The sequence below is a fragment of the Ziziphus jujuba genome, chromosome 4 (assembly GCF_031755915.1).
Source record: "Ziziphus jujuba cultivar Dongzao chromosome 4, ASM3175591v1".
NCBI lineage: Eukaryota > Viridiplantae > Streptophyta > Magnoliopsida > Rosales > Rhamnaceae > Ziziphus > Ziziphus jujuba.
Window position 1 is genome coordinate 32,168,551 of NC_083382.1, and position 18,181 is coordinate 32,186,731.

The following is an 18,181-nucleotide window of genomic DNA, read 5'->3' on the forward strand; positions in this document are numbered from 1 at the left end:
CCAAAAAAAAAAATTCTCAAAACCACTAAAAGAAAATCAAAATTAGAGTTGTGCCTACCTGTTGCTTCTGCTTCTGCTCCTAGGGCTCTCTAAAATCCTGCAGTTTTCTCTCTGAGTCGCCTCTTCACCATCTCCTTCAAAATGCGCAGTCTCCACGCTTACAATCCGGCCGATTCATAAAAGGAAACAGAGGGCTCCTAAGGTCTGATTATGGATAAAGAGATGGAGGGGAAAAGTCGAAGAAAGGAAAGAAAAAAACATATAAAAAAAAATATAAGGGTATTTTGGGATTTTAAAAAATTAGAGGGTAGATCAAAAAAGAAATGAATTAAGGAGGCAAAATTCATAAAGCTCGATCCTATGGGGGTATTGGGCCAAATTTCCCTTAAAAATTTTCAAACGTTTATCTATGGGGAATGTGGCCCAATACCCATCCAAATAGTTGGGTAATGAAATTTACTCTCTTCTTTCCAGATTTTTATAATATACCCCCTGGTTCCAATTTTACCCCCAATAAAAATAAAATATTACTTTGTTTTTTCTTGTTTTTTTTGAAAGCCAACAGTCCATTGAAAAAAACCTTCCACACCTCTGCTTTCCTTGGATCATTTTTTTCCCGACAAAACACACAATCTCGTTTAAAAAAAAAAAAAAAAACTCCTGCTCTACCTCTGCTTTATTTTCATCCATAACCCACACTCCCATCAGACTCCCATCAGCAAAAGAGACAGTGACCACCCCAAGCCCCACGACAATGATCCAGTCGACGATCATGGAGATTGGGTGGAAGATGAGGCTGAGGAAGAGGGCAAGCAAGAGGACCAGAGTCTAGTTGGAATAATGTGGACTGTGAACAGAAGTAGGATAAGAAAGAAGGATATGGTTGGAATAATGAAAAAGAGGTGGGTAAATAAAAAAAGTTTGAAACGGGAAGGGTAATTTTTATTAGGGCCTTCAAAATAGGGGTGTTGGGCCAAATTCCTCTTTATCTATTTTACTTATTGTGTATAAAGTATGTGCATTAGGACAATTGTTTTGTTGTGCAGTGCATACAGAACTAGATAGGTGTAACAAATTGGGTCAGACCTTATAACATGTTCTGGTTTCCCAACCACATTGAGCCAATGAGTGAGCCCGTTTTTGTTGGTCCATTAATTTATTTGACAAAAACTTATCCCAAATTTTTAATATATTTTTTAAAATATATAGTGAAATTCTATTGCTTCCAAGTTGTCCTATAGCCGTTAAGTTGTTGCCAACTACTTTTGTAACATTTCGAACTCGCTGTCAATTTTTAGAACTTTCATAATCTGAGTTAAGTTATGTCATTTATGATATATGGCAAATTAATTTTTAAAGATAAATATATTTTTTTTTTGTTAATAAAGTGAATGATGGGGAAGCTTTTTTATTTTTTTATGATATTGAGGGTGGGAATGCGAGTTTGGATTGATTATTAAGGAAATATTGACTTTTACCGTTAAACTGTTCCAATAAAGATAACAATTAGGAAGCTTTAAAGTTGTGATCCTGTATATCATGAAACAATTTAAAAGATTCTGTAAATATATATACACCATCACATTTTAAATAGTCTTTTCTCGAATAAAGTTATTATTTTTAAAAACAAAGGTTTTAAATTTGAATTACCCACCAGATGTTAAGTATGAGCAGTGTCACACAAAAATGATATTGTATTTTATTATTATTATTATTATAATAATTCATAATCTAAAAGGAAAAAAGGATGTTCCAAACATATGATCATGGTGTGAATGTTGCATGATAATAACACATAAATTTGCATGAAATATTCCAAGTTTGTTTTAGTATATTATTCAATCTACATTTTGGATGGCTGGGTGTAATGATCACTTATAAATTTTGCTTATGGACTAGAGTTCTCTTTTAAGAGATTAACTCTTTAAAATCAAGGGCCAAACATAAATGAAAAGTCCTTTGGTAATGCTTTTATTTAATCTTTATTGGTGATGCTTTTATTTAATCTTTCTTTCCCGTTAAAATCGACCTTAATTATTATTTGATATTCAAGGAACCAGTATATACATCAAGGAAAATATATATATGTGACACTGACAACAACATAATAAAAAAGTTACTACTTTTATTTGAATTATATAGATGGCTAGCTAGCAGCTAACTAGGCCCTGCGATATATTTGGAGGGCTCCAACCTTTTGTTTTTTTTGTTGGGAACCCATTAGGCTTTGGAGTTTGGATATAAATATATACTTAAAGCGATTCACAGCAAGCCTTGGAGGTTGTGGACATTTTGTGTTAAATTTTGGGTTTGAATGTCCTTTACAATTGCATGATAGAGGCTCTCTGCTCAATCATGGTGATCTTCTTCTTTTCACATTAATCCTCTCGTAATTTGTTGGTAGAATCTCCATTGAAAGACCTCTTCTGAATTCAACATAAGGCAAAGCAAGAGGGATATCCTCTGCTTTTGTTTTCCAACTGGTACCACAAGAATTAATACAGCATCAAATTAACGGGAAAAAAAAATAAAAAAATAGAGGCAATTATCATGAAGGTTCCTAAATGGGAAGCAGAGTAATTTAACCACATAAAAATTAATAAGTCTATATGTAAATGAATAATAATGATTAATCTAAGTATATTTGTTTATTACCTATAATTGAGGACAAGATGATGGAGGAACACTGCAATGACAACTTTAGCTAGTTCGGCCCCCGGACAAAGCCTTGGTCCACCACCAAAGGGTGTCACTTTTTTGCCCATTTCTTTATCCTGTGTCAATATTCATCAATTTGAATCATATATTGCCGTATTTTTAGGGTGATATTAACAAATACAATTACTAATTAGAGTTTAGATTCATTCCTTCAAAGATAAAGTTATTGTTTTTTCGAGCAATAATAATAATCCAAAAAAAAAAAAGAAAAAGATTAAATATATATATATATATATATATATTGTTTTTGTAATAAGATTAAAGATTTGAATATATACATGAATCCATCTCCAAGGATTAAAGTCGAGGGGTTTGTCATGAATAGAAAGATCAAAATGTGCGGCTGTAAACATGGGAAGAACCTTCCACCCTGAGGGTATCACAATGCCTTTGAATTTGACATCTTGAAGAGCTTTCCTGTGCACAAATTTCACCACATTCCCACATCTCATTGCTTCCCATATAACCTGGATGGATATGCAAATTATGTTTAGTTCAATAGTGGTAGTAAATTGTATGGAAAACTCAGATTAACTATCATTTAATACACACAGACCAATTATACCAAACAAAAGTTGGAACTTTTAACAACCAAAAAAGTAAAACTTAATAATTGGTTGTGTAAATGTTTTCTGGTTACGTACATGGTAAGTAAACTGCATTTTCTTGTAATCTTCCCAATTTAGGGCTTCATCCTCATTTTTATTTTCTGCTATTGCTTGGTGTTCTTCCTGCACACTCACATATACATTGAGAACATTATATATATATATATATATATATATGTAGATCAAAACCCAATATTGGATGCAAAAGATAAATCTATATATAAATGTACAATCTCAAAATATAATAGGTTATGCATGTTTACCTTATATTGTGCATCTCACGTTTCATCAAATGTGATGTGATATATCTACCATAAAATAAATATACAAGTCTACTATAGCAAAATTATATATATGTAGATATATATATATATATATATATATATGCATATCAATTTTGATCATTTAAGGGTATTGTTATGATAGATTAGTCATATATCATGACATAGATGAAGGCGTAGAGATCTAGCTAAAGAGAGATGGAGATCATATACCTTTAAAGTTTGAAAAGAATTTGGAGAATGACCTAGAAAGTAGACAATTAAGGCCATGAGTGTTGAGGTTGTCTCGTAGCCGCCTAGCAAGATGTCCAATACAATGCTCACCATCTCTTCGTCGCTTAGCTTCTGCTTTGACAATATCACATCCAAGAAGTCTTCTCCTTCATTAGCAACTCCTGCATTTCCCCTTTCCCTTTTTTCGATAATCTCTTTAACAGTAGAAGATAATCTTTCTCTAGCCTGAAAATCAAGGACACCCACTCATCAAAACAGTAACAGTACCATATATACATACATAATTTTTCTACTTCCGCGTCCGAGTAATATTAAAAGCACATAAAAAGACCATTCTATTACTGGTAATATGATAGGGATGCCCATTAAAAAAATGGGCGACCTCGTTCACAGTAGCAGATCTGTGAATGTATATTGCATAAACCATAAGATATGTATACCTTCACAGCCTTGGTATATGCGGTTCCAGGGATATATAGCGGTAGAGAAACGAACCCTTTCATGTATGTTTCGAAGTCATGCAATATCTCAGCAGCAAGTGGCTCCTCCGGTTTAATACTCAAAAGGTGCTTTACCATAATACTCATTGTAAACTGCACATATAGATACATACATATAATTGTTTGAATTAGAAAATGAATTTAACTTTGCTTTTCATTTTAGGCTATGAAATAGAAAAGAGAGAGAGCGAGAGAGAGAGAGAGTGTGTGTGTGTGTGTGTGTGTGTGTGTGTGTGTATATATGAATTTATATACCGTTTTAGCTTCTTTGAAGAAGGAAACTTCTCTACGGTTCTTCCATGAGTCCATCGTTGAAATAGATAGCTTTTCAACCCAGTGAAGGAATTCAGGTGTGGATTTGGATGAGCTGCTGAAGCTTACAACAATATTCCTCAGCTTCTTATGGAGATCTCCGGAAACCAGCAGCAGAGAATACTTTCCAAGAATACCATGGATGGGCTTTGGATAGCTAGTTTCAAATAGTTTGCCTTCGTTCTGAAGAATAAACATGTTGAGCTCAAGATCACAGGAAACTATGGTGGGTGCACCAAATAGATGAGATTTGAACACCTTTCCATACCTGCATAAATCCATGCATGACCACATATATATATATATATATATATAATCAGTGTACAAAACACAGAAGAAAATGAAAGATGAAGAAATATTTAATTAAATAATTGATAAAATGAAAATTCACCTGAAACAACGTTCTTGCAAGAAGCTCCCCATGGAGTTTGAACTATGAGGCTTGAGGAATTCAAGAGTCTCCCCAAAAATGGGCCAACCCATGTTACCATGAGGTAAATTTTCGTACTTTTTCTTGTTAAAGAATTTTAGAAGCAGATAAGCAAGAGATAGGCCTAGAAACAGAGCAAATAAGATAGGAAAAAACCCAAACATAGTGTTGTCTGTCTGTGTTTTTTTATTTTTCCTTTTTCTTTTTTCTTTGTTTTTCCTTTTATTTTTGGTTTTCCCTTGAGAAAAAAGGATACTCACAATATAGCAATAAGCTTTTCACTTGCATGTCCCCTCACTTAAAGCATCCACACCTTCTAGCTTGTACTATATATATATATTGTCCCTCGAATCCAATAATATCCGGCCCATAAGATTCTATTTTGAATAATTTACTCTAAAAAGTAGCAAAATAAGATTAGACCTTTTTATTTTATTAAAAAAAAAAATGAAAGATTAGCCCTTTTTCTTAATTCCTGTAAACAATTGGCTGGTTTTAGATATAAAAGTAGCTAAGCCCGTCTGTTTTGGTGCTTAGATATGTCTACTCATAAAGAAAATTTTCAACACACGTTGTATAGAGGTGGTTGGCATCTGATTTGGTGCACATAAACCAATTAGATAAAGCCATGTGTATCAATAATAGTACAACATTAAAATTAAGACCAAATTAGCAAATACCCCTTAAGAATAATTAAGAATATATATATGAAATTAACTAATATGCAAAATGTTGATAGGAATCGAATGAATATTCATATCACAGTTGTGAATAAATACAAGAGAATTGGGTAATGATAACCAGTGGTACAACAATCTGATAACTACAGACTCTTAAGATAATTTATAAGATAAATGACATACATGGTTGTAACAACACTATAGATAAATACAAATAACAATGACTTAGCTATATTCTATCAATATATATTGCTAGTAATGATTCAATGGCTTGCTAAGAATTGGGCTACTGAACTTGATTATCTTTTTTAATGGTAGTCAGCGTGAAGCTTGCATACCAAAGTTTGAGTACTGCTTTCTTAAAACGTATTAGAAAACACCTTCGAAAGCTACTTTTGCTAAAAGAGTCTCTTTTTGGTTCAATTCTGATTAAGTTCACATGACAGAACACAATGGCTACCAAGTTCACATGACAGAACACAAAGGCTACCAAAATAACGTGATCATTTATATAGATATAATATTTCGAATTGAAGTTTAAACATTAATATAACAAAAAAGAAACCAAAGTGTTCTCAAAGGAGGCTCACCTACCCATCTCCATGCCCAAAAAGTCTTGAAATAATCCTATTAAAAATGTCAAACATTCATCACGTAATATACCCTCTCTAGACTACAAACCCCGGCTCTTTGATGCGGATTGACCCTCTTTGTCTCATAAAATTTTCAATGTTTACGTGCTATTTGACTCCAAACAAAGCACTAGTTCGGGTAGTGGGGAAAGACTTGAAGATGTACTAAAAAATTATCAAAAGGTCTCCTAAAGGAAGGGCAAACAAGGAACACACTTAAGTGACAAATTCTACCACTTTTGAGACCTACAAAAACAAACCAAAAGTTTCAAATTTTTCTTTTTTCTTTTTTCCTTTTTTTTTTTTTTTTTTTTTTTTGGTTGTGGTTTATTAAGCCTCTACTCTGCTTTTATGTGGGTTTTGATGCGGATGTTTAATGGTTGAACCCGACAGGACAAATTTGTGATCATTTTCTTCCCGATCATATAATATAACCCAATTTTTAAGAGAATGAGAAAAAAGGGGTACGAACCCTTTGAAGAAAAAATATATAGAAAGTGAGGAGACAGAGACAAAGATGACTGGTCTGTCTTTTATAGAGTGCATGGTGCACGTGCAATCGATTGGGACCTCCAAACCCTTTAATCAATTGGTTTGCATTGGCATCTAGAAGAAAACCCTCATTAGCTGGATCTCAATTTAGATTGCAATCATGGTTTGTCTCTACCTTTTTCAATTTCAAATAATTTTCTTTTTTCCGATTTTGTTTGTATTTGTAGCTTTACTATGTCTATTTTTTATTATTTTGGTAATACTTTACTGTGTCTAAGTATTTTTTTTTTATTTTTTTATTTTTTTTTTGGTTCTTTTGGTCAGGTCTAAGTTGTAAGCAAGAAAAGGAGGAAACATTTTATTGTAAAAGATAGTGAAGATAACTAATGGGTTTCCATTTTTTTTCTTTTATAGTAAAATTATAAATAGACCATAATTCCATAGATGCCGTTTGCGTGATGATCTTGATTTATATAATAGAATAGTCTCACAGAAGAAACAGAGAAGTAGGATAAGTCTGTTTTTTTGGGGGGGCTTTGGCAGTAAGATCTTCATCTCCATCACCATGGTGATTGACTCTTTAATTAGAGCTTTTATCTGGTCCCAGACACATAAATAGCCATGCATGGCTCATATACTGAGAGCCTCACCATCATATTTATCTCTCTCTCTCTCTCTCTCTCTCTCTCTCATCATTTTCAGCACACCCTTTGAGAAAGAATAAACTTTTTTTTTCCCTGATAAAATTATACGACCTTAGTGCACGTTTGAGGAGACAGATTATGATTTTGCCTGTCTTGTATTTGGGCTTTTTGTGAAGGTGAGCTCTAAAGTCTACTTCTACCCTAGACAAAACAAGCTTACTGATTTTACCCTCTACTTTGGTTAAAAAGGAAATTACTTGACAACCATCAAGACATCGATCACTTCTGTTTCCCCAAGTAGAAAAAAAGTGTGACAGTCAAAAGCCCCCAAAACCACCAGTCAATAAAAAATAAAATAAAAAATAAAAAAAATACAAAGAAAATTGTCCAATCGAAGTTAATAAATTTGCATCAAATAAATTGGCTAGCGGATAAACCACCCATATTTAGGTTATGAGATAGAGAATTCGAAATAGAAAGAAATTATTGTAAACGATGAAAATAAATTTGCATTCAATTCTCTGTTATTACTTGTATTAACCAACCAAAAAAAAGTTTCTCTGTTATTAAAGATTCTTTGCAGGCCAAGGGGCCTAATGGATCTAATTGGACTACCTGTTTTGTCGGCCTTAAGCTCAGAAATAGCCTAGCGATTCCAAGCCCATCATAGAACGATCATAACTGGAAAGTCCAGCCCATGATTGATGGCATCAATTAGGCCACAACAGCATTTCCTCACAACCATGAACTAGTTATCTTTCAATCTAAGTCCCGTCTCCTCCAAAGTACACAACACAGATGAAACTTCAAAGATCAGACCTCTAGTCCAGTCCCGTCCAAGTACACAACCAAGACCTCTACTTTTAAGGCAAACTCACAATTCCTAAAGATGGAGATGATGATGGTTAACATCCATCCAAACCTCAAGCCATGGATCCCATCTTTTCTAACCAACCTACAACACCTAAGATCTTCTTCTCCTCTGCTCAAGAACAGAACTTTAATTCCATTAAAGCTCTCAATTTCAAGCAGTCTAAGTGAAAACAACCCAACAGAACAATCCTCCTCCGCAGGCAATATCAAACGCTTTGCTCTTTCCCAAGAAGCTAGAACCAAAATCAATGCATACTCAGATAGAGATTTCTATGAATACCCAAGATTTGTGACCCATGTTGATGATGGTTTCCTTTCTACATTAACCAATCTTTACAGAGAACGGTTGAGGCCTGATTCAGAGATTCTTGATCTTATGAGTTCATGGGTTAGCCATTTGCCCAAGGATGTCAAGTATAAAAAAGTTGTGGGTCATGGCATAAATGCAGAAGAGCTTGCCAAAAACCCTCAGCTGGACTATTTCTTTGTGAAGGATCTGAATCAGGATCAGAAGCTTGAATTGGAGAGTAGCAGTTTTGATGCTGTGCTGTGCACAGTTAGTGTGCAGTACCTTCAACAGCCTGAAAAGGTTAGAATGATTTAGCGAACAATTTTTGGTCTTTATTCTGCATAAATTAGCTGTATTTAGTATCAATATCTCTATCAACATTGAATTCCTCAACTATAATGCCGTACATTCTGTCAACAATGGACCATAATGCTATTATTCATCTAACTTAACTGTCCATAATTGAAATCAATCAAAAAAAAAAAAAAAAAGGTAAAAAGACTGAATTTTGGGAGAAACCCATAAATAGTGGCAACATTTATTGACATAAATTGGTACAGGTATTTGCTGAAGTGTTTCGAGTGCTAAGGCCAGGAGGGGTATTCATTGTGAGCTTCAGCAATCGAATGTTCTATGAGAAAGCCATAAGCGCATGGAGAGATGGGAGTGAATACAGCAGGGTTCAATTGGTGGTGGAATACTTCCAATGTGTGGAAGGATTTACAGAGTCTGAAATTATTAAGAAAATACCAACTGCTGCTGCTAATCCTCAACAAGTAAATGATTATTTACTGAGTTTGCTTGGATTTGGGTTTTCTGGGTCGGATCCTTTCTATGCTGTATTAGCTTACAAGAACTTCAAACCTGTTTACGAATAGTGAATGACTAAAAATTTTGAGAATAAAATAAAAAATAAAGAAAAATGCCAAGCTCTGTCTTGTTAAACACAGACTCTGTGTTTGAGATAATGCTTCTCTGGATTTAAGTTTTTGTTTAGTTGTTTAATGAATTACAATACAAATAGGCTTTTTGAGGGCACAAGTTCAACCCATAATATGATGGTTTTGCAATATTCGTACAGAAGATATAAAAGTTCATTTTCAGTTAAAGGAGGAAAAAAAAAGAAAAAAAGGGGGATTTTTCAAAGCTAGGCAAGTAATAATGGTAATGACCAATGGGATGACTTCAATCCCTCAAAACTCTCCTTGGGAAAAAAATAAAAAATAAAAAAATTCTAAATCTAAATTTTGAAAGATAATTAAATGCAGCATCAAATTTGTCTTTATTATAAAATTATATTTTAACAATACTTGCTAATTTCAATTTGATGCTTAGCTAGTTACAGTCCACAGAAAATTCACAGCCAGAGGCTTGGCTTGAGATATGAGACGCTAACGGGACAAAAATGGTCCGTTTTGGAGACTCCTCTTGGAAGATGAGAGTAGGTCATTAGTTTACTAACTTTACTACTCTTCCTTCACAATTCCACACCCCAAAATACTAACTTTACTACTCTTCCTTCACAATTCCACACAACCCTTCTCAAAAACTCCTAACTAAACCAAGTGAAATTACTCTAAAAACGAATATACCATCATTTGTTTAGTAAGTAAACTTGGTAAAATTAATTTTGCTTGCAAAGTTTAGAAGGATAATGAAGAGGAATGATTTCGGTTCCTTTCCTCAGCAAATCCAACTGCTCCACAGAGAACACACAGCAACCCTGAGAGTAAGCACGGTTTGAGCAAGTGGGGAGTTAACCAAAACCTGTAAATATATTACAATTTTTCAAATATACTTAACTTAAAAAAAAAAAAAAAAAAAAAGCAACACTACTGTTAAAAATCATAACTGAAAATAGAGCAACAATTGTGAAGGAAGATAAAACAAAAATCAAAACAGAAAATAGAGCAATAAAACTGAAATGAAAACCAAACACAAAAAGTAGAGCAACAATACAGAGGGAGATAAAGAGAATATATTGCTTCAGATGCATAAACACACTAGAACAAAACTAGCAAAGGAAGATAAAACAGAAACCAAAACAAAAAATAGAGCAACAAAACACCAAAAAAAAAAAAAAAAAAAAAAAAGGGGGTCATAGTTAAATACAGATTTTGTACTTGAAAAAATGCATTTCTAGATTGAAGTTTTTGTTTATTTCTTTATAAATTACAATACCTGCTTTTTGTGGCCATGATTTCAAACCATAATATGATAGTTTTTGCTGCATTCTTTCAGGGGACTTAAAGGTTCGTTTTCAATTAAAAACAAAAAAGGATTTTCTAAAACAAGATAATCAGCTTGATTTTAACTTAGATTATATAGTAATGGCCAATGGGATGACTTTAGTCACTCAAAACTCTCCCTGGAAGAAAAATAAAAATTCTAAAATTTGTATGTGCTAACACTACGATCACATAATGATTTGCTTTTCGTATATCATATTGAAAAAAGTTTTAAAAAATATTAAATAGAGCATAAACTAAATTTGTCTATATTATTAAATAATATTCTAACAACACTAATTTCAATTAGACTTGTAAGCTTTAGTGCAGCAATCGTACCATTAAAAGTACACTTCAAGGTTTAGTCCTCCTTCTAATCAAAAAGAAAAAGAAAAAAATCCTTATTTCAATTGGATGCTCCGCTTGTGAGTTGTAACAGTGAGAAAATTCACAGCCAGTGGCTTGGCTTGTGATATGAGACTGTAACGGCACCAAAACCGTGCGTTTTGAGGACTCCTCTTGGAAGGTAACGAAATGTTCTTTTCAAAAGGAAGAATAAAAATATCTTTAATTTTTTACCTGCAAATCTTTGGTCCATTCTAGGCTAATGTGACGCAAACGAACAGCTCCTCCTCTTCAACTCCTTATCCTTTCATTCCACCTCTCTCTCTCTCTCTCTCTCTCTCTCTCTCTCTCTCTCTCCATGTCATCTGTAGCTACCCCGCTTTCAAGTGCATTATCAATGGCTGAAAGTTGTTTAGCCTCCGTACCTACCTTCTTCACCCCCAAAAACCAATACCCAGTTCACTCTTTTCCTTCTATACCAATCAATCTCTCACACCTCTCATGCTCATCTTCAAGTTCTTCCCCTTCATGGGTCACTCTCAAAACCAAGTCTTCACCTTTCAGGATAGTCCCACTTGTAGCTCAGACTTCAGATTGGGCCCAACAAGAGGAAGACGGTGAACAAGAAAAGGGAAATGAAGAAGAAGGGTTTAATTGGGAAGCTCAAGGGGAGACAGAGGGAGGCTTAGAGGCACGTGTTTCTTCCGATGAGGGTGATGGTTGGGGAGGTGAGGTTGAAGATGGAAATGAGAGTGCTGGGGATGGAGATGGGGTTTCGGTGGGGAGTGAAGTAGAATTTTATCCTGAACCACCTGAAGAGGCCAAGCTCTTTGTGGGTAATTTACCTTATGATGTGGATAGTGAGAAACTTGCTCAGTTCTTTAATCAAGCTGGAATTGTTGAAATTGCTGAGGTAAAAGTTTGTACCCTTATTTGGTCTTTGAATATGTGCGTTTAAAAATTTAAAGGTATTGGAATTTTCCTAATATGGTATTTGATTGCTCTATAATTGTTGAAATTGCTGAGGTGAAGTTTGTACCTTTTTTAAAAGTTTATGCATCTGTTTTAAAATTGCTTTACCAGGTAATTTATAATAGAGAAACTGATCAGAGTAGAGGCTTTGGGTTTGTAACTATGAGTACTGTTGAAGAAGCTGAGAAAGCTGTGGAGTTGTACAACGGTTATGTGAGTTGCACTTTTCTATATGAAGTTTTAAAATTTTTTTTTTCCCCTGAAAAAGAAATTCGTAAATATATGGATTCATATTTTTACTTTGCATCCAATGCTAAGGAGGAAGAATGTTGTGGATAAAATGTTGATTCCTTTAACTGTACAAACTGAAATCAGAATTGGCTAATCAGCTTATTATAATTTAGTTCTTGTGGTTTTGAAATGCTTTAAGGATTTCCCACTTAGCACTACATTTGTACCTATCACCTGCATCTTTTTTTGTTTTCTTTTTCTTTTTGGCCAATTCTGGTTACAGTCTGCAAACTTTCATTTATCAGAAAGTCTGATAGTTCCGTATATGTTCTTTCTATAGGATTTAGATGGAAGGTTATTGACAGTAAACAAGGCTGCCCCTAGAGGGTCAAGGCCTGAAAGAACAAGGGCAAATGAACCTGGTTTCAGAATCTATGTTGGTAACCTACCATGGCAAGTGGACGATGCTCGGCTGGAGCAGGTGTTCAGTGAACATGGAAAGGTGGTAAATGCCAGGGTAGTTTATGATCGGGACTCAGGACGTTCCCGGGGTTTTGGCTTTGTTACAATGTCTAATGAGACAGAACTGAACGATGCTATTGCTGCTCTTGATGGACAGGTTTGTATGCTTCCCCTGTTGCATTCACAAATTTTGTGGTTTCTGTTGACCCGTAACTTCGTTATCATTGTGCTTTAACAAGATAAAGATTTTGTTTCGGAGTTCCATCAACATAGTTAGCAATCCACAAGGGAAGCCAAAGTTTATAGATTTAACATGAGGTTGCCTTCAATGTAGTTGCCAAATCTGTGCTAGGACACACTCGAATAATTCTTTTTCCATAATATTCATCGATCACTAGTCTTACATTCCTACCTTCTCTGTTCTGGCAGAGCAAAATGAGAAGGAAAGGGCAAGCGTAGTTAGCTTCGTTTTAGTATTTATTTGATTCAAAAGAGAAACTGATTTTTGCTTCCCTCATTGGTGATACAGAGCTTGGATGGCAGAGCAATTAGAGTAAATGTTGCTGAACAACGACCAAGGCGTACTTCATTTTCATTTTAAAAAAAGGTTTATTCTTCCCGGTGAAAATGAACTCTGCAACATAGGTGTATTGGGCCGAGAGAAAAAATCTGGCATTCCCATGCTTTTTTTTTTTTTTTTTTTTGGTTATTTATAATTTATTTTCCTCTTATAGTATGACGACAAAAATGCTTTATGTTGAGGGTTTAGAAATTTCTTGATATCAGGTTGTACCATGCCTTTCTTTTCTCTTGCTTGTCTATGAGGTTGTTATATCCTCCTTTTTTTCTCTTTTGTTATTGTATTTAATCAGTAATGCAATATCTTTTCACATTTAATTGCATTTTATTTTCTTTTTTTCTTTTATGTTTTTACCTCCTAATAATTACATTAAAAAAATTGTAAGGGTAATATATATATATATATATATATATATAAACTACCACATACTTAATATGACATTTTCATATTGGGGCCTTTCTATTTGTGGGAAGTCGCCCTTTTAACCGCCTTCCAAACAATTTAAGCTATCAGTCTGGTACAAGAAAAAAGAGCAAATAGAGCTATAGCTAGACCTTTCTTGTTCTCTCAAACGCTTCAACATAGTAATACAATCTCCAAAGTGTTGCATTACTCTGAAAAGGAAGAGAAAATTTAATTAAAGGGTTAGAATTTCTAGATAAGAGCATAACAACCATAAATATCAGATTCTCTACCTCTTTTTCAAGATCCACATGAATTTCATCGCATGGTTCTTTGTTTTCTGGCTTGCTACGTTGGATAATTTCTACAACCCGCTCAAGATTTTTTGGGGGCAAACCCTGAATCAATCTTCGTAGCTGTTGTTTCTCAGCAAGCGTCATTGGCCTGTAGATTGAATTAAAATGTTTAAGGTAACATAAAAAATAATAGATACATTCGAATCATTCCTCTTAACATTTGGAAATCTTGTACCTGCACTTAGACACCACAATATCAAGAAGTTCTTCTAGTTGCTGCTCCATATGCCCTAGCTAAAGAAAGGAGACATTTTTCATGTGTTGGTAATATATTCACACATTAAATCAACAAAAACAATACACTCTATCCATTAAGAAAAATTTTAGAATTTACCGTGGCAGATAGTTCATTAGAATGTTTCTCCATTATCTCCTTAACCTCTATGCTATCGCTGTCTAGAAGGAATTGCAAATCATCATCCACCTGACAGGTAATGTACAATAGTATAAAACCACTTCATCAGTTACATACATTAAACTGTAAGTCACAATATTAATGATGGCTTCCTATTTTGCTTTCTGCTGTTGTCATGTACTTTTTCAAAGAAATAAAACATCATCCACAATATATTCCTTTAAATCCAATGTAATGGATTTTATTCTATTATTTTAATTAGAGGACAAAGAGAAATAACCATACTTATAATGTAGCAAATACAATTATTCTAGCAGTGATCAACTAATGCAGTGCAACATGTTTATGTCAAACAGAGAGCTGTTGCATGCCATCTTCTTTTCTACCAGATGCCACTTATTACTATAATGGTGCATAGCCTTCCATAGCAATCCAATTATGAATCAAACATCATTGTTAATTTGTTATTCGTTCTGGGCTTCTGATCTCCTTCTTAATGCCTATCAGCCTATGTTTGACCATATATTTGGCTCCAATCCTACACATGATTAACTTTACAACATTTTATATAGGAAAAAGAAAAAGAGCAATACAGTTTATGAATAAGAGCATGCACATAAAGTATCTATATGTCCTTGTGTACCACCAATATTATATATTCCAAAAAGGAGAAGATACTTTAAAAGAGAAGGTTTGTCACCTTAGGCTCCTCTGGAGAAGTTATGCATTTAGCAGTTTCAGTATCATCACAAAAACCATTTTTCTGGAAAACATTTAATCCATGACCAGTAGGACCTCTGAGTGCAGGTAGGTTGTTGGAAGGTGAGGAAGAGGAAATCTTAGCTTTCTTCTTATAAGGAGATTGGCCTGGATCACCTTCAGATGCCACAAGTGTGGGTCTTTGCAGACACCTTCTGCTTTTTATCTGCGATTGTAACCGACACATAGAGACAACAGGTTCTAGCATCTGCAATAACAACACAGACACTTTCTCTACATCATCAAATTGACTTAAAAAAAAAAAAAAAAAAAAAAATGACAAAATCTTAAAGATTAGTTATTTATCAAACAAACAGATATTACATGTATAAAAACCAGAGCCAATCTAAATAACAAAATCCACAAGTCAAATGTGACTTTATTCTACTATAAGATAAAAAGCAAAACAGGGAATAGAAATTCCAAAATACCTCTTCAACTTCTGGTGCAAGAACATTCACGCTCTGCCTAAGTAATGCCTTCAATCTTTCTCTTTTCAAATCTGAAAGCCCATCCCGTATCCCATTGCAAAACAATGAACCAGTTACCTTTTTACTATGTCCCATTTTACCATCCCTTGCAACCTTCTCAGATGTCCCTCCAGATATCTCAGAAGTTTTTGAAGCCAAAGGCAGAAAGTCTTCATCTTGTGATACAAGCTCTACAACTTCACGTTTATAGTAACCAAAGTAATCCGGTCCAACTTTATAATGTCCAGGTGAAACAGCCAAACCCCTTGAATCTTCTGACATTACAAGGAAAGCCCACTGCAGTACATATGCAACTACATTTATCAGCCAGAAAAAAGAAATGACATATGGTTTTAATGACTAAACGATCATTGCTGAGAGAAATGACCTACAAAATTCTCTCCCTTTTCAAGAGGAAAAATTGGTTAAAAATATATAATTATAAAGGTAGAAAACAAGATAAAAATAAAAAAGGCTTACATCCTACTTCAGAAAATCTCCTTCTCTGTAACACAATGAACATTCATGCATTTTTGGCCCCTTTTCAGAGCCAATTTAAACTTTCATTTTAAGCTTTCTAATCCTCATGATCATCATTCCAATTAGCATATCAATAGAATTTGATAATCTTTACATATCCAATACAAGCTATAAAACAGCTTCTCAAACGCTCTTCATTAAGTTAAACCAGATTAGCATAATAGTTTTCTTATTCAAATTCAAATTCAAAAAAAATATATATATATATGTATATATATATATATAGAAAAACAGACATGGAAATGAAAATAAATGCACCTGAGTTGTGAATTATAGAGGATTATCCGTCTCGTTCCTTGGTAACAAATTCTGGTACTTGTTAAAAATCCCAACGCAGCCAACTCAAAATCAAAGAGCCTCCGAGTTTCAACTCTGAAAATTCATAAAACCAACTCAAACTGATTAGTTATATTTAGAAACAACAAATCACAGTTATCTTTTTTCCGCCCAAAAAATAAATAAATAAATAAATCAAACCGGCAAACATAAACCCTAATCCTAGCAAGATAAAATGTCGAATACGAAAGTGAGAATTCTACATTGTGCTAAAAGATAAACAAAACCACATTGTTGGCGGAAAAAAAAAATTTCGTTTCTTGGGTTTCCGTTTTCCCTCGCTTTCCCACCAACCAAACAGATGCTTCCATTTCAGGAAAGGAGGAAAAAAATAATTAAAAAAAAAAAAGGAAAAAAAAAAATAGGAGACCTTACACTTTACACGAAGAGACGACTATGGGAAAGCTGGACGATGGAACGACGACGTTGTGGGTTAGCGCGTAATAAGCTCTCTTGAATGAAGGCCCCAGTGGCTCAGACCGACCTCAATTTCAATTTCATGAAGGTGAGCCGACTTTTAAATTTTTTATTTTTATTTTCTTTACTATCCTCCTGTGTTTTCGTTTCAAATTTCGATAACCATCCATGTCCGCAGATTTAAAAAACATCGACGTGGCAATATCTGCGTCGTGGCAATACAGAAACTATGTTATTTTTTAATGAATTTTTAAAAAATATATATATATATATATATACAATTATGTATAATCAGTCCGTGTATAGTGCGGACGGTCCTCATGCAGATTACAATATTAGTGACAGTTTTTCATAGTATTGGTGATGATTTTTTAAAAAACCATAATTAAGACTATGAAAAACAGTCACTAATACTGCGGTCCTTATGCGGACCGTCCTAATCATAGAATTTCCATATGTATAATTAGTTAAAGTTAAATTCAAATCACATAAATTTCGTTTTTGTTTTGTTTTGTTTTGTTTTGGTTTTTTTTTTTTTGGGCTAATTACGAAGTTATCATTTGTTGAATGGAATTTGGCAAGTTCAAAACTAAATTCGTGGGAAGAACTAAACAAAGATAAATTACCATTTTAAAAAGCCAATCAATTTAGTTGGCATTTTCCTTGCAATTTTAAATGTCATAGCCAAACCCAGCAAACATTTTTCATTGATCATAGCATACTGTGAAAAATGTTACCTAAGAGCATTTCAAAGTTATAATTTCATATTCAGCATTGTATTAGCTGCTTAATATTTATGCACATGATTATATAATTTTTTATGTTTATGTCTAAGGTTATATGGACCTAAATCAGAGTATCAAAGTGAAAGATTCACTCATTGCAAATAAACAAACATATTAGGCACAAACAAACAAAACAAAATAAAAAGCAAATAAAAATATTTTCTCAACACAAACCTAAGCCCCTATAGCTCAGTGGTAGAGCGCCAGTCTTGTAAACTGGAGGTCTGTAGTTCGATCCTGCATGGGGGCA

General features: G+C 33.9%; 4 protein-coding genes and 1 non-coding gene across 8 annotated transcripts; 3 read left to right on the forward strand and 2 right to left on the reverse strand.

Moving 5' to 3' along the window:
* Window positions 1-2,105: 2,105 nt before the first annotated feature.
* Window positions 2,106-5,482, reverse strand: LOC107415245 (cytochrome P450 724B1). Its single transcript, XM_016023539.4, has 8 exons — window positions 5,045-5,482; window positions 4,597-4,921; window positions 4,282-4,434; window positions 3,821-4,066; window positions 3,363-3,449; window positions 2,997-3,185; window positions 2,656-2,774; window positions 2,106-2,480 (listed from the first exon to the last, which is right to left on the reverse strand). The coding sequence occupies exons 1-8, from the start codon at window positions 5,245-5,247 to the stop codon at window positions 2,354-2,356; spliced, it is 1,449 nt and encodes a 482-aa protein (XP_015879025.3). The 5' UTR covers window positions 5,248-5,482; the 3' UTR covers window positions 2,106-2,353.
* Window positions 5,483-8,261: 2,779 nt separating this feature from the next.
* Window positions 8,262-9,642, forward strand: LOC107415234 (uncharacterized). Its single transcript, XM_016023528.4, has 2 exons — window positions 8,262-8,993; window positions 9,254-9,642. Exons 1-2 carry the CDS (start codon window positions 8,421-8,423, stop codon window positions 9,569-9,571), a joined length of 891 nt encoding a protein of 296 aa, XP_015879014.2. The 5' UTR covers window positions 8,262-8,420; the 3' UTR covers window positions 9,572-9,642.
* Window positions 9,643-11,506: 1,864 nt separating this feature from the next.
* LOC107410117 (28 kDa ribonucleoprotein, chloroplastic) lies at window positions 11,507-13,833 on the forward strand. 2 transcript variants are annotated; one of them, XM_048471596.2, is made up of 4 exons: window positions 11,510-12,179; window positions 12,350-12,451; window positions 12,810-13,088; window positions 13,461-13,833. In XM_048471596.2, exons 1-4 carry the CDS (start codon window positions 11,625-11,627, stop codon window positions 13,530-13,532), a joined length of 1,008 nt encoding a protein of 335 aa, XP_048327553.1. In that variant the 5' UTR covers window positions 11,510-11,624; the 3' UTR covers window positions 13,533-13,833. The 2 variants fall into 2 exon arrangements, with proteins under 2 accessions (XP_048327554.1, XP_048327553.1); XM_048471597.2 differs by lacking the exon at window positions 12,350-12,451 and having other exon boundaries at window positions 11,507-12,179.
* A 104-nt stretch (window positions 13,834-13,937) lies between these two features.
* LOC107415232 (uncharacterized) lies at window positions 13,938-17,264 on the reverse strand. 3 transcript variants are annotated; one of them, XM_016023525.4, is made up of 8 exons: window positions 17,105-17,264; window positions 16,652-16,765; window positions 15,815-16,150; window positions 15,325-15,591; window positions 14,604-14,693; window positions 14,445-14,503; window positions 14,207-14,357; window positions 13,938-14,125 (listed from the first exon to the last, which is right to left on the reverse strand). In XM_016023525.4, the coding sequence occupies exons 3-8, from the start codon at window positions 16,133-16,135 to the stop codon at window positions 14,060-14,062; spliced, it is 954 nt and encodes a 317-aa protein (XP_015879011.1). In that variant the 5' UTR covers window positions 16,136-16,150; window positions 16,652-16,765; window positions 17,105-17,264; the 3' UTR covers window positions 13,938-14,059. The 3 variants fall into 3 exon arrangements, with proteins under 3 accessions (XP_015879011.1, XP_015879013.1, XP_015879012.1); XM_016023527.4 differs by having other exon boundaries at window positions 17,100-17,252; XM_016023526.4 differs by lacking the exon at window positions 17,105-17,264 and adding an exon at window positions 16,933-17,089.
* Window positions 17,265-18,109: 845 nt separating this feature from the next.
* Window positions 18,110-18,181, forward strand: TRNAT-UGU (transfer RNA threonine (anticodon UGU)). Its single transcript has one exon. It is a non-coding gene; the product is annotated as a tRNA-Thr (tRNA).

What these genes read in the sequence shown, in the direction of transcription:
- LOC107410117 (XM_048471596.2), top strand. Translation starts at nt 11,625, where the DNA reads ATGTCATCTGTAGCTACCCCGCTTTCAAGTGCATTATCAATGGCTGAA. An exon ending in TGGAGTTGTACAACGGTTAT is followed by an intron (nt 12,452 to 12,809) that starts GTGAGTTGCACT and finishes TTCTTTCTATAG; the next exon opens with GATTTAGATGGAAGGTTATT. An exon ending in TTGCTGCTCTTGATGGACAG is followed by an intron (nt 13,089 to 13,460) that starts GTTTGTATGCTT and finishes TTGGTGATACAG; the next exon opens with AGCTTGGATGGCAGAGCAAT.
- LOC107415232 (XM_016023525.4), bottom strand. Translation starts at nt 16,135, where the DNA reads ATGTCAGAAGATTCAAGGGGTTTGGCTGTTTCACCTGGACATTATAAA. An exon ending in TTGCACCAGAAGTTGAAGAG is followed by an intron (nt 15,592 to 15,814) that starts GTATTTTGGAAT and finishes TTGTTATTGCAG; the next exon opens with ATGCTAGAACCTGTTGTCTC. An exon ending in ATGTGGATCTTGAAAAAGAG is followed by an intron (nt 14,126 to 14,206) that starts GTAGAGAATCTG and finishes CTTCCTTTTCAG; the next exon opens with AGTAATGCAACACTTTGGAG.
- LOC107415234 (XM_016023528.4), top strand. Translation starts at nt 8,421, where the DNA reads ATGGAGATGATGATGGTTAACATCCATCCAAACCTCAAGCCATGGATC. An exon ending in ACCTTCAACAGCCTGAAAAG is followed by an intron (nt 8,994 to 9,253) that starts GTTAGAATGATT and finishes AAATTGGTACAG; the next exon opens with GTATTTGCTGAAGTGTTTCG.
- LOC107415245 (XM_016023539.4), bottom strand. Translation starts at nt 5,247, where the DNA reads ATGTTTGGGTTTTTTCCTATCTTATTTGCTCTGTTTCTAGGCCTATCT. An exon ending in ATCCTTGGAGATGGATTCAT is followed by an intron (nt 2,775 to 2,996) that starts GTATATATTCAA and finishes ATATTGACACAG; the next exon opens with GATAAAGAAATGGGCAAAAA. An exon ending in CATCTTGTCCTCAATTATAG is followed by an intron (nt 2,481 to 2,655) that starts GTAATAAACAAA and finishes TTGTGGTACCAG; the next exon opens with TTGGAAAACAAAAGCAGAGG.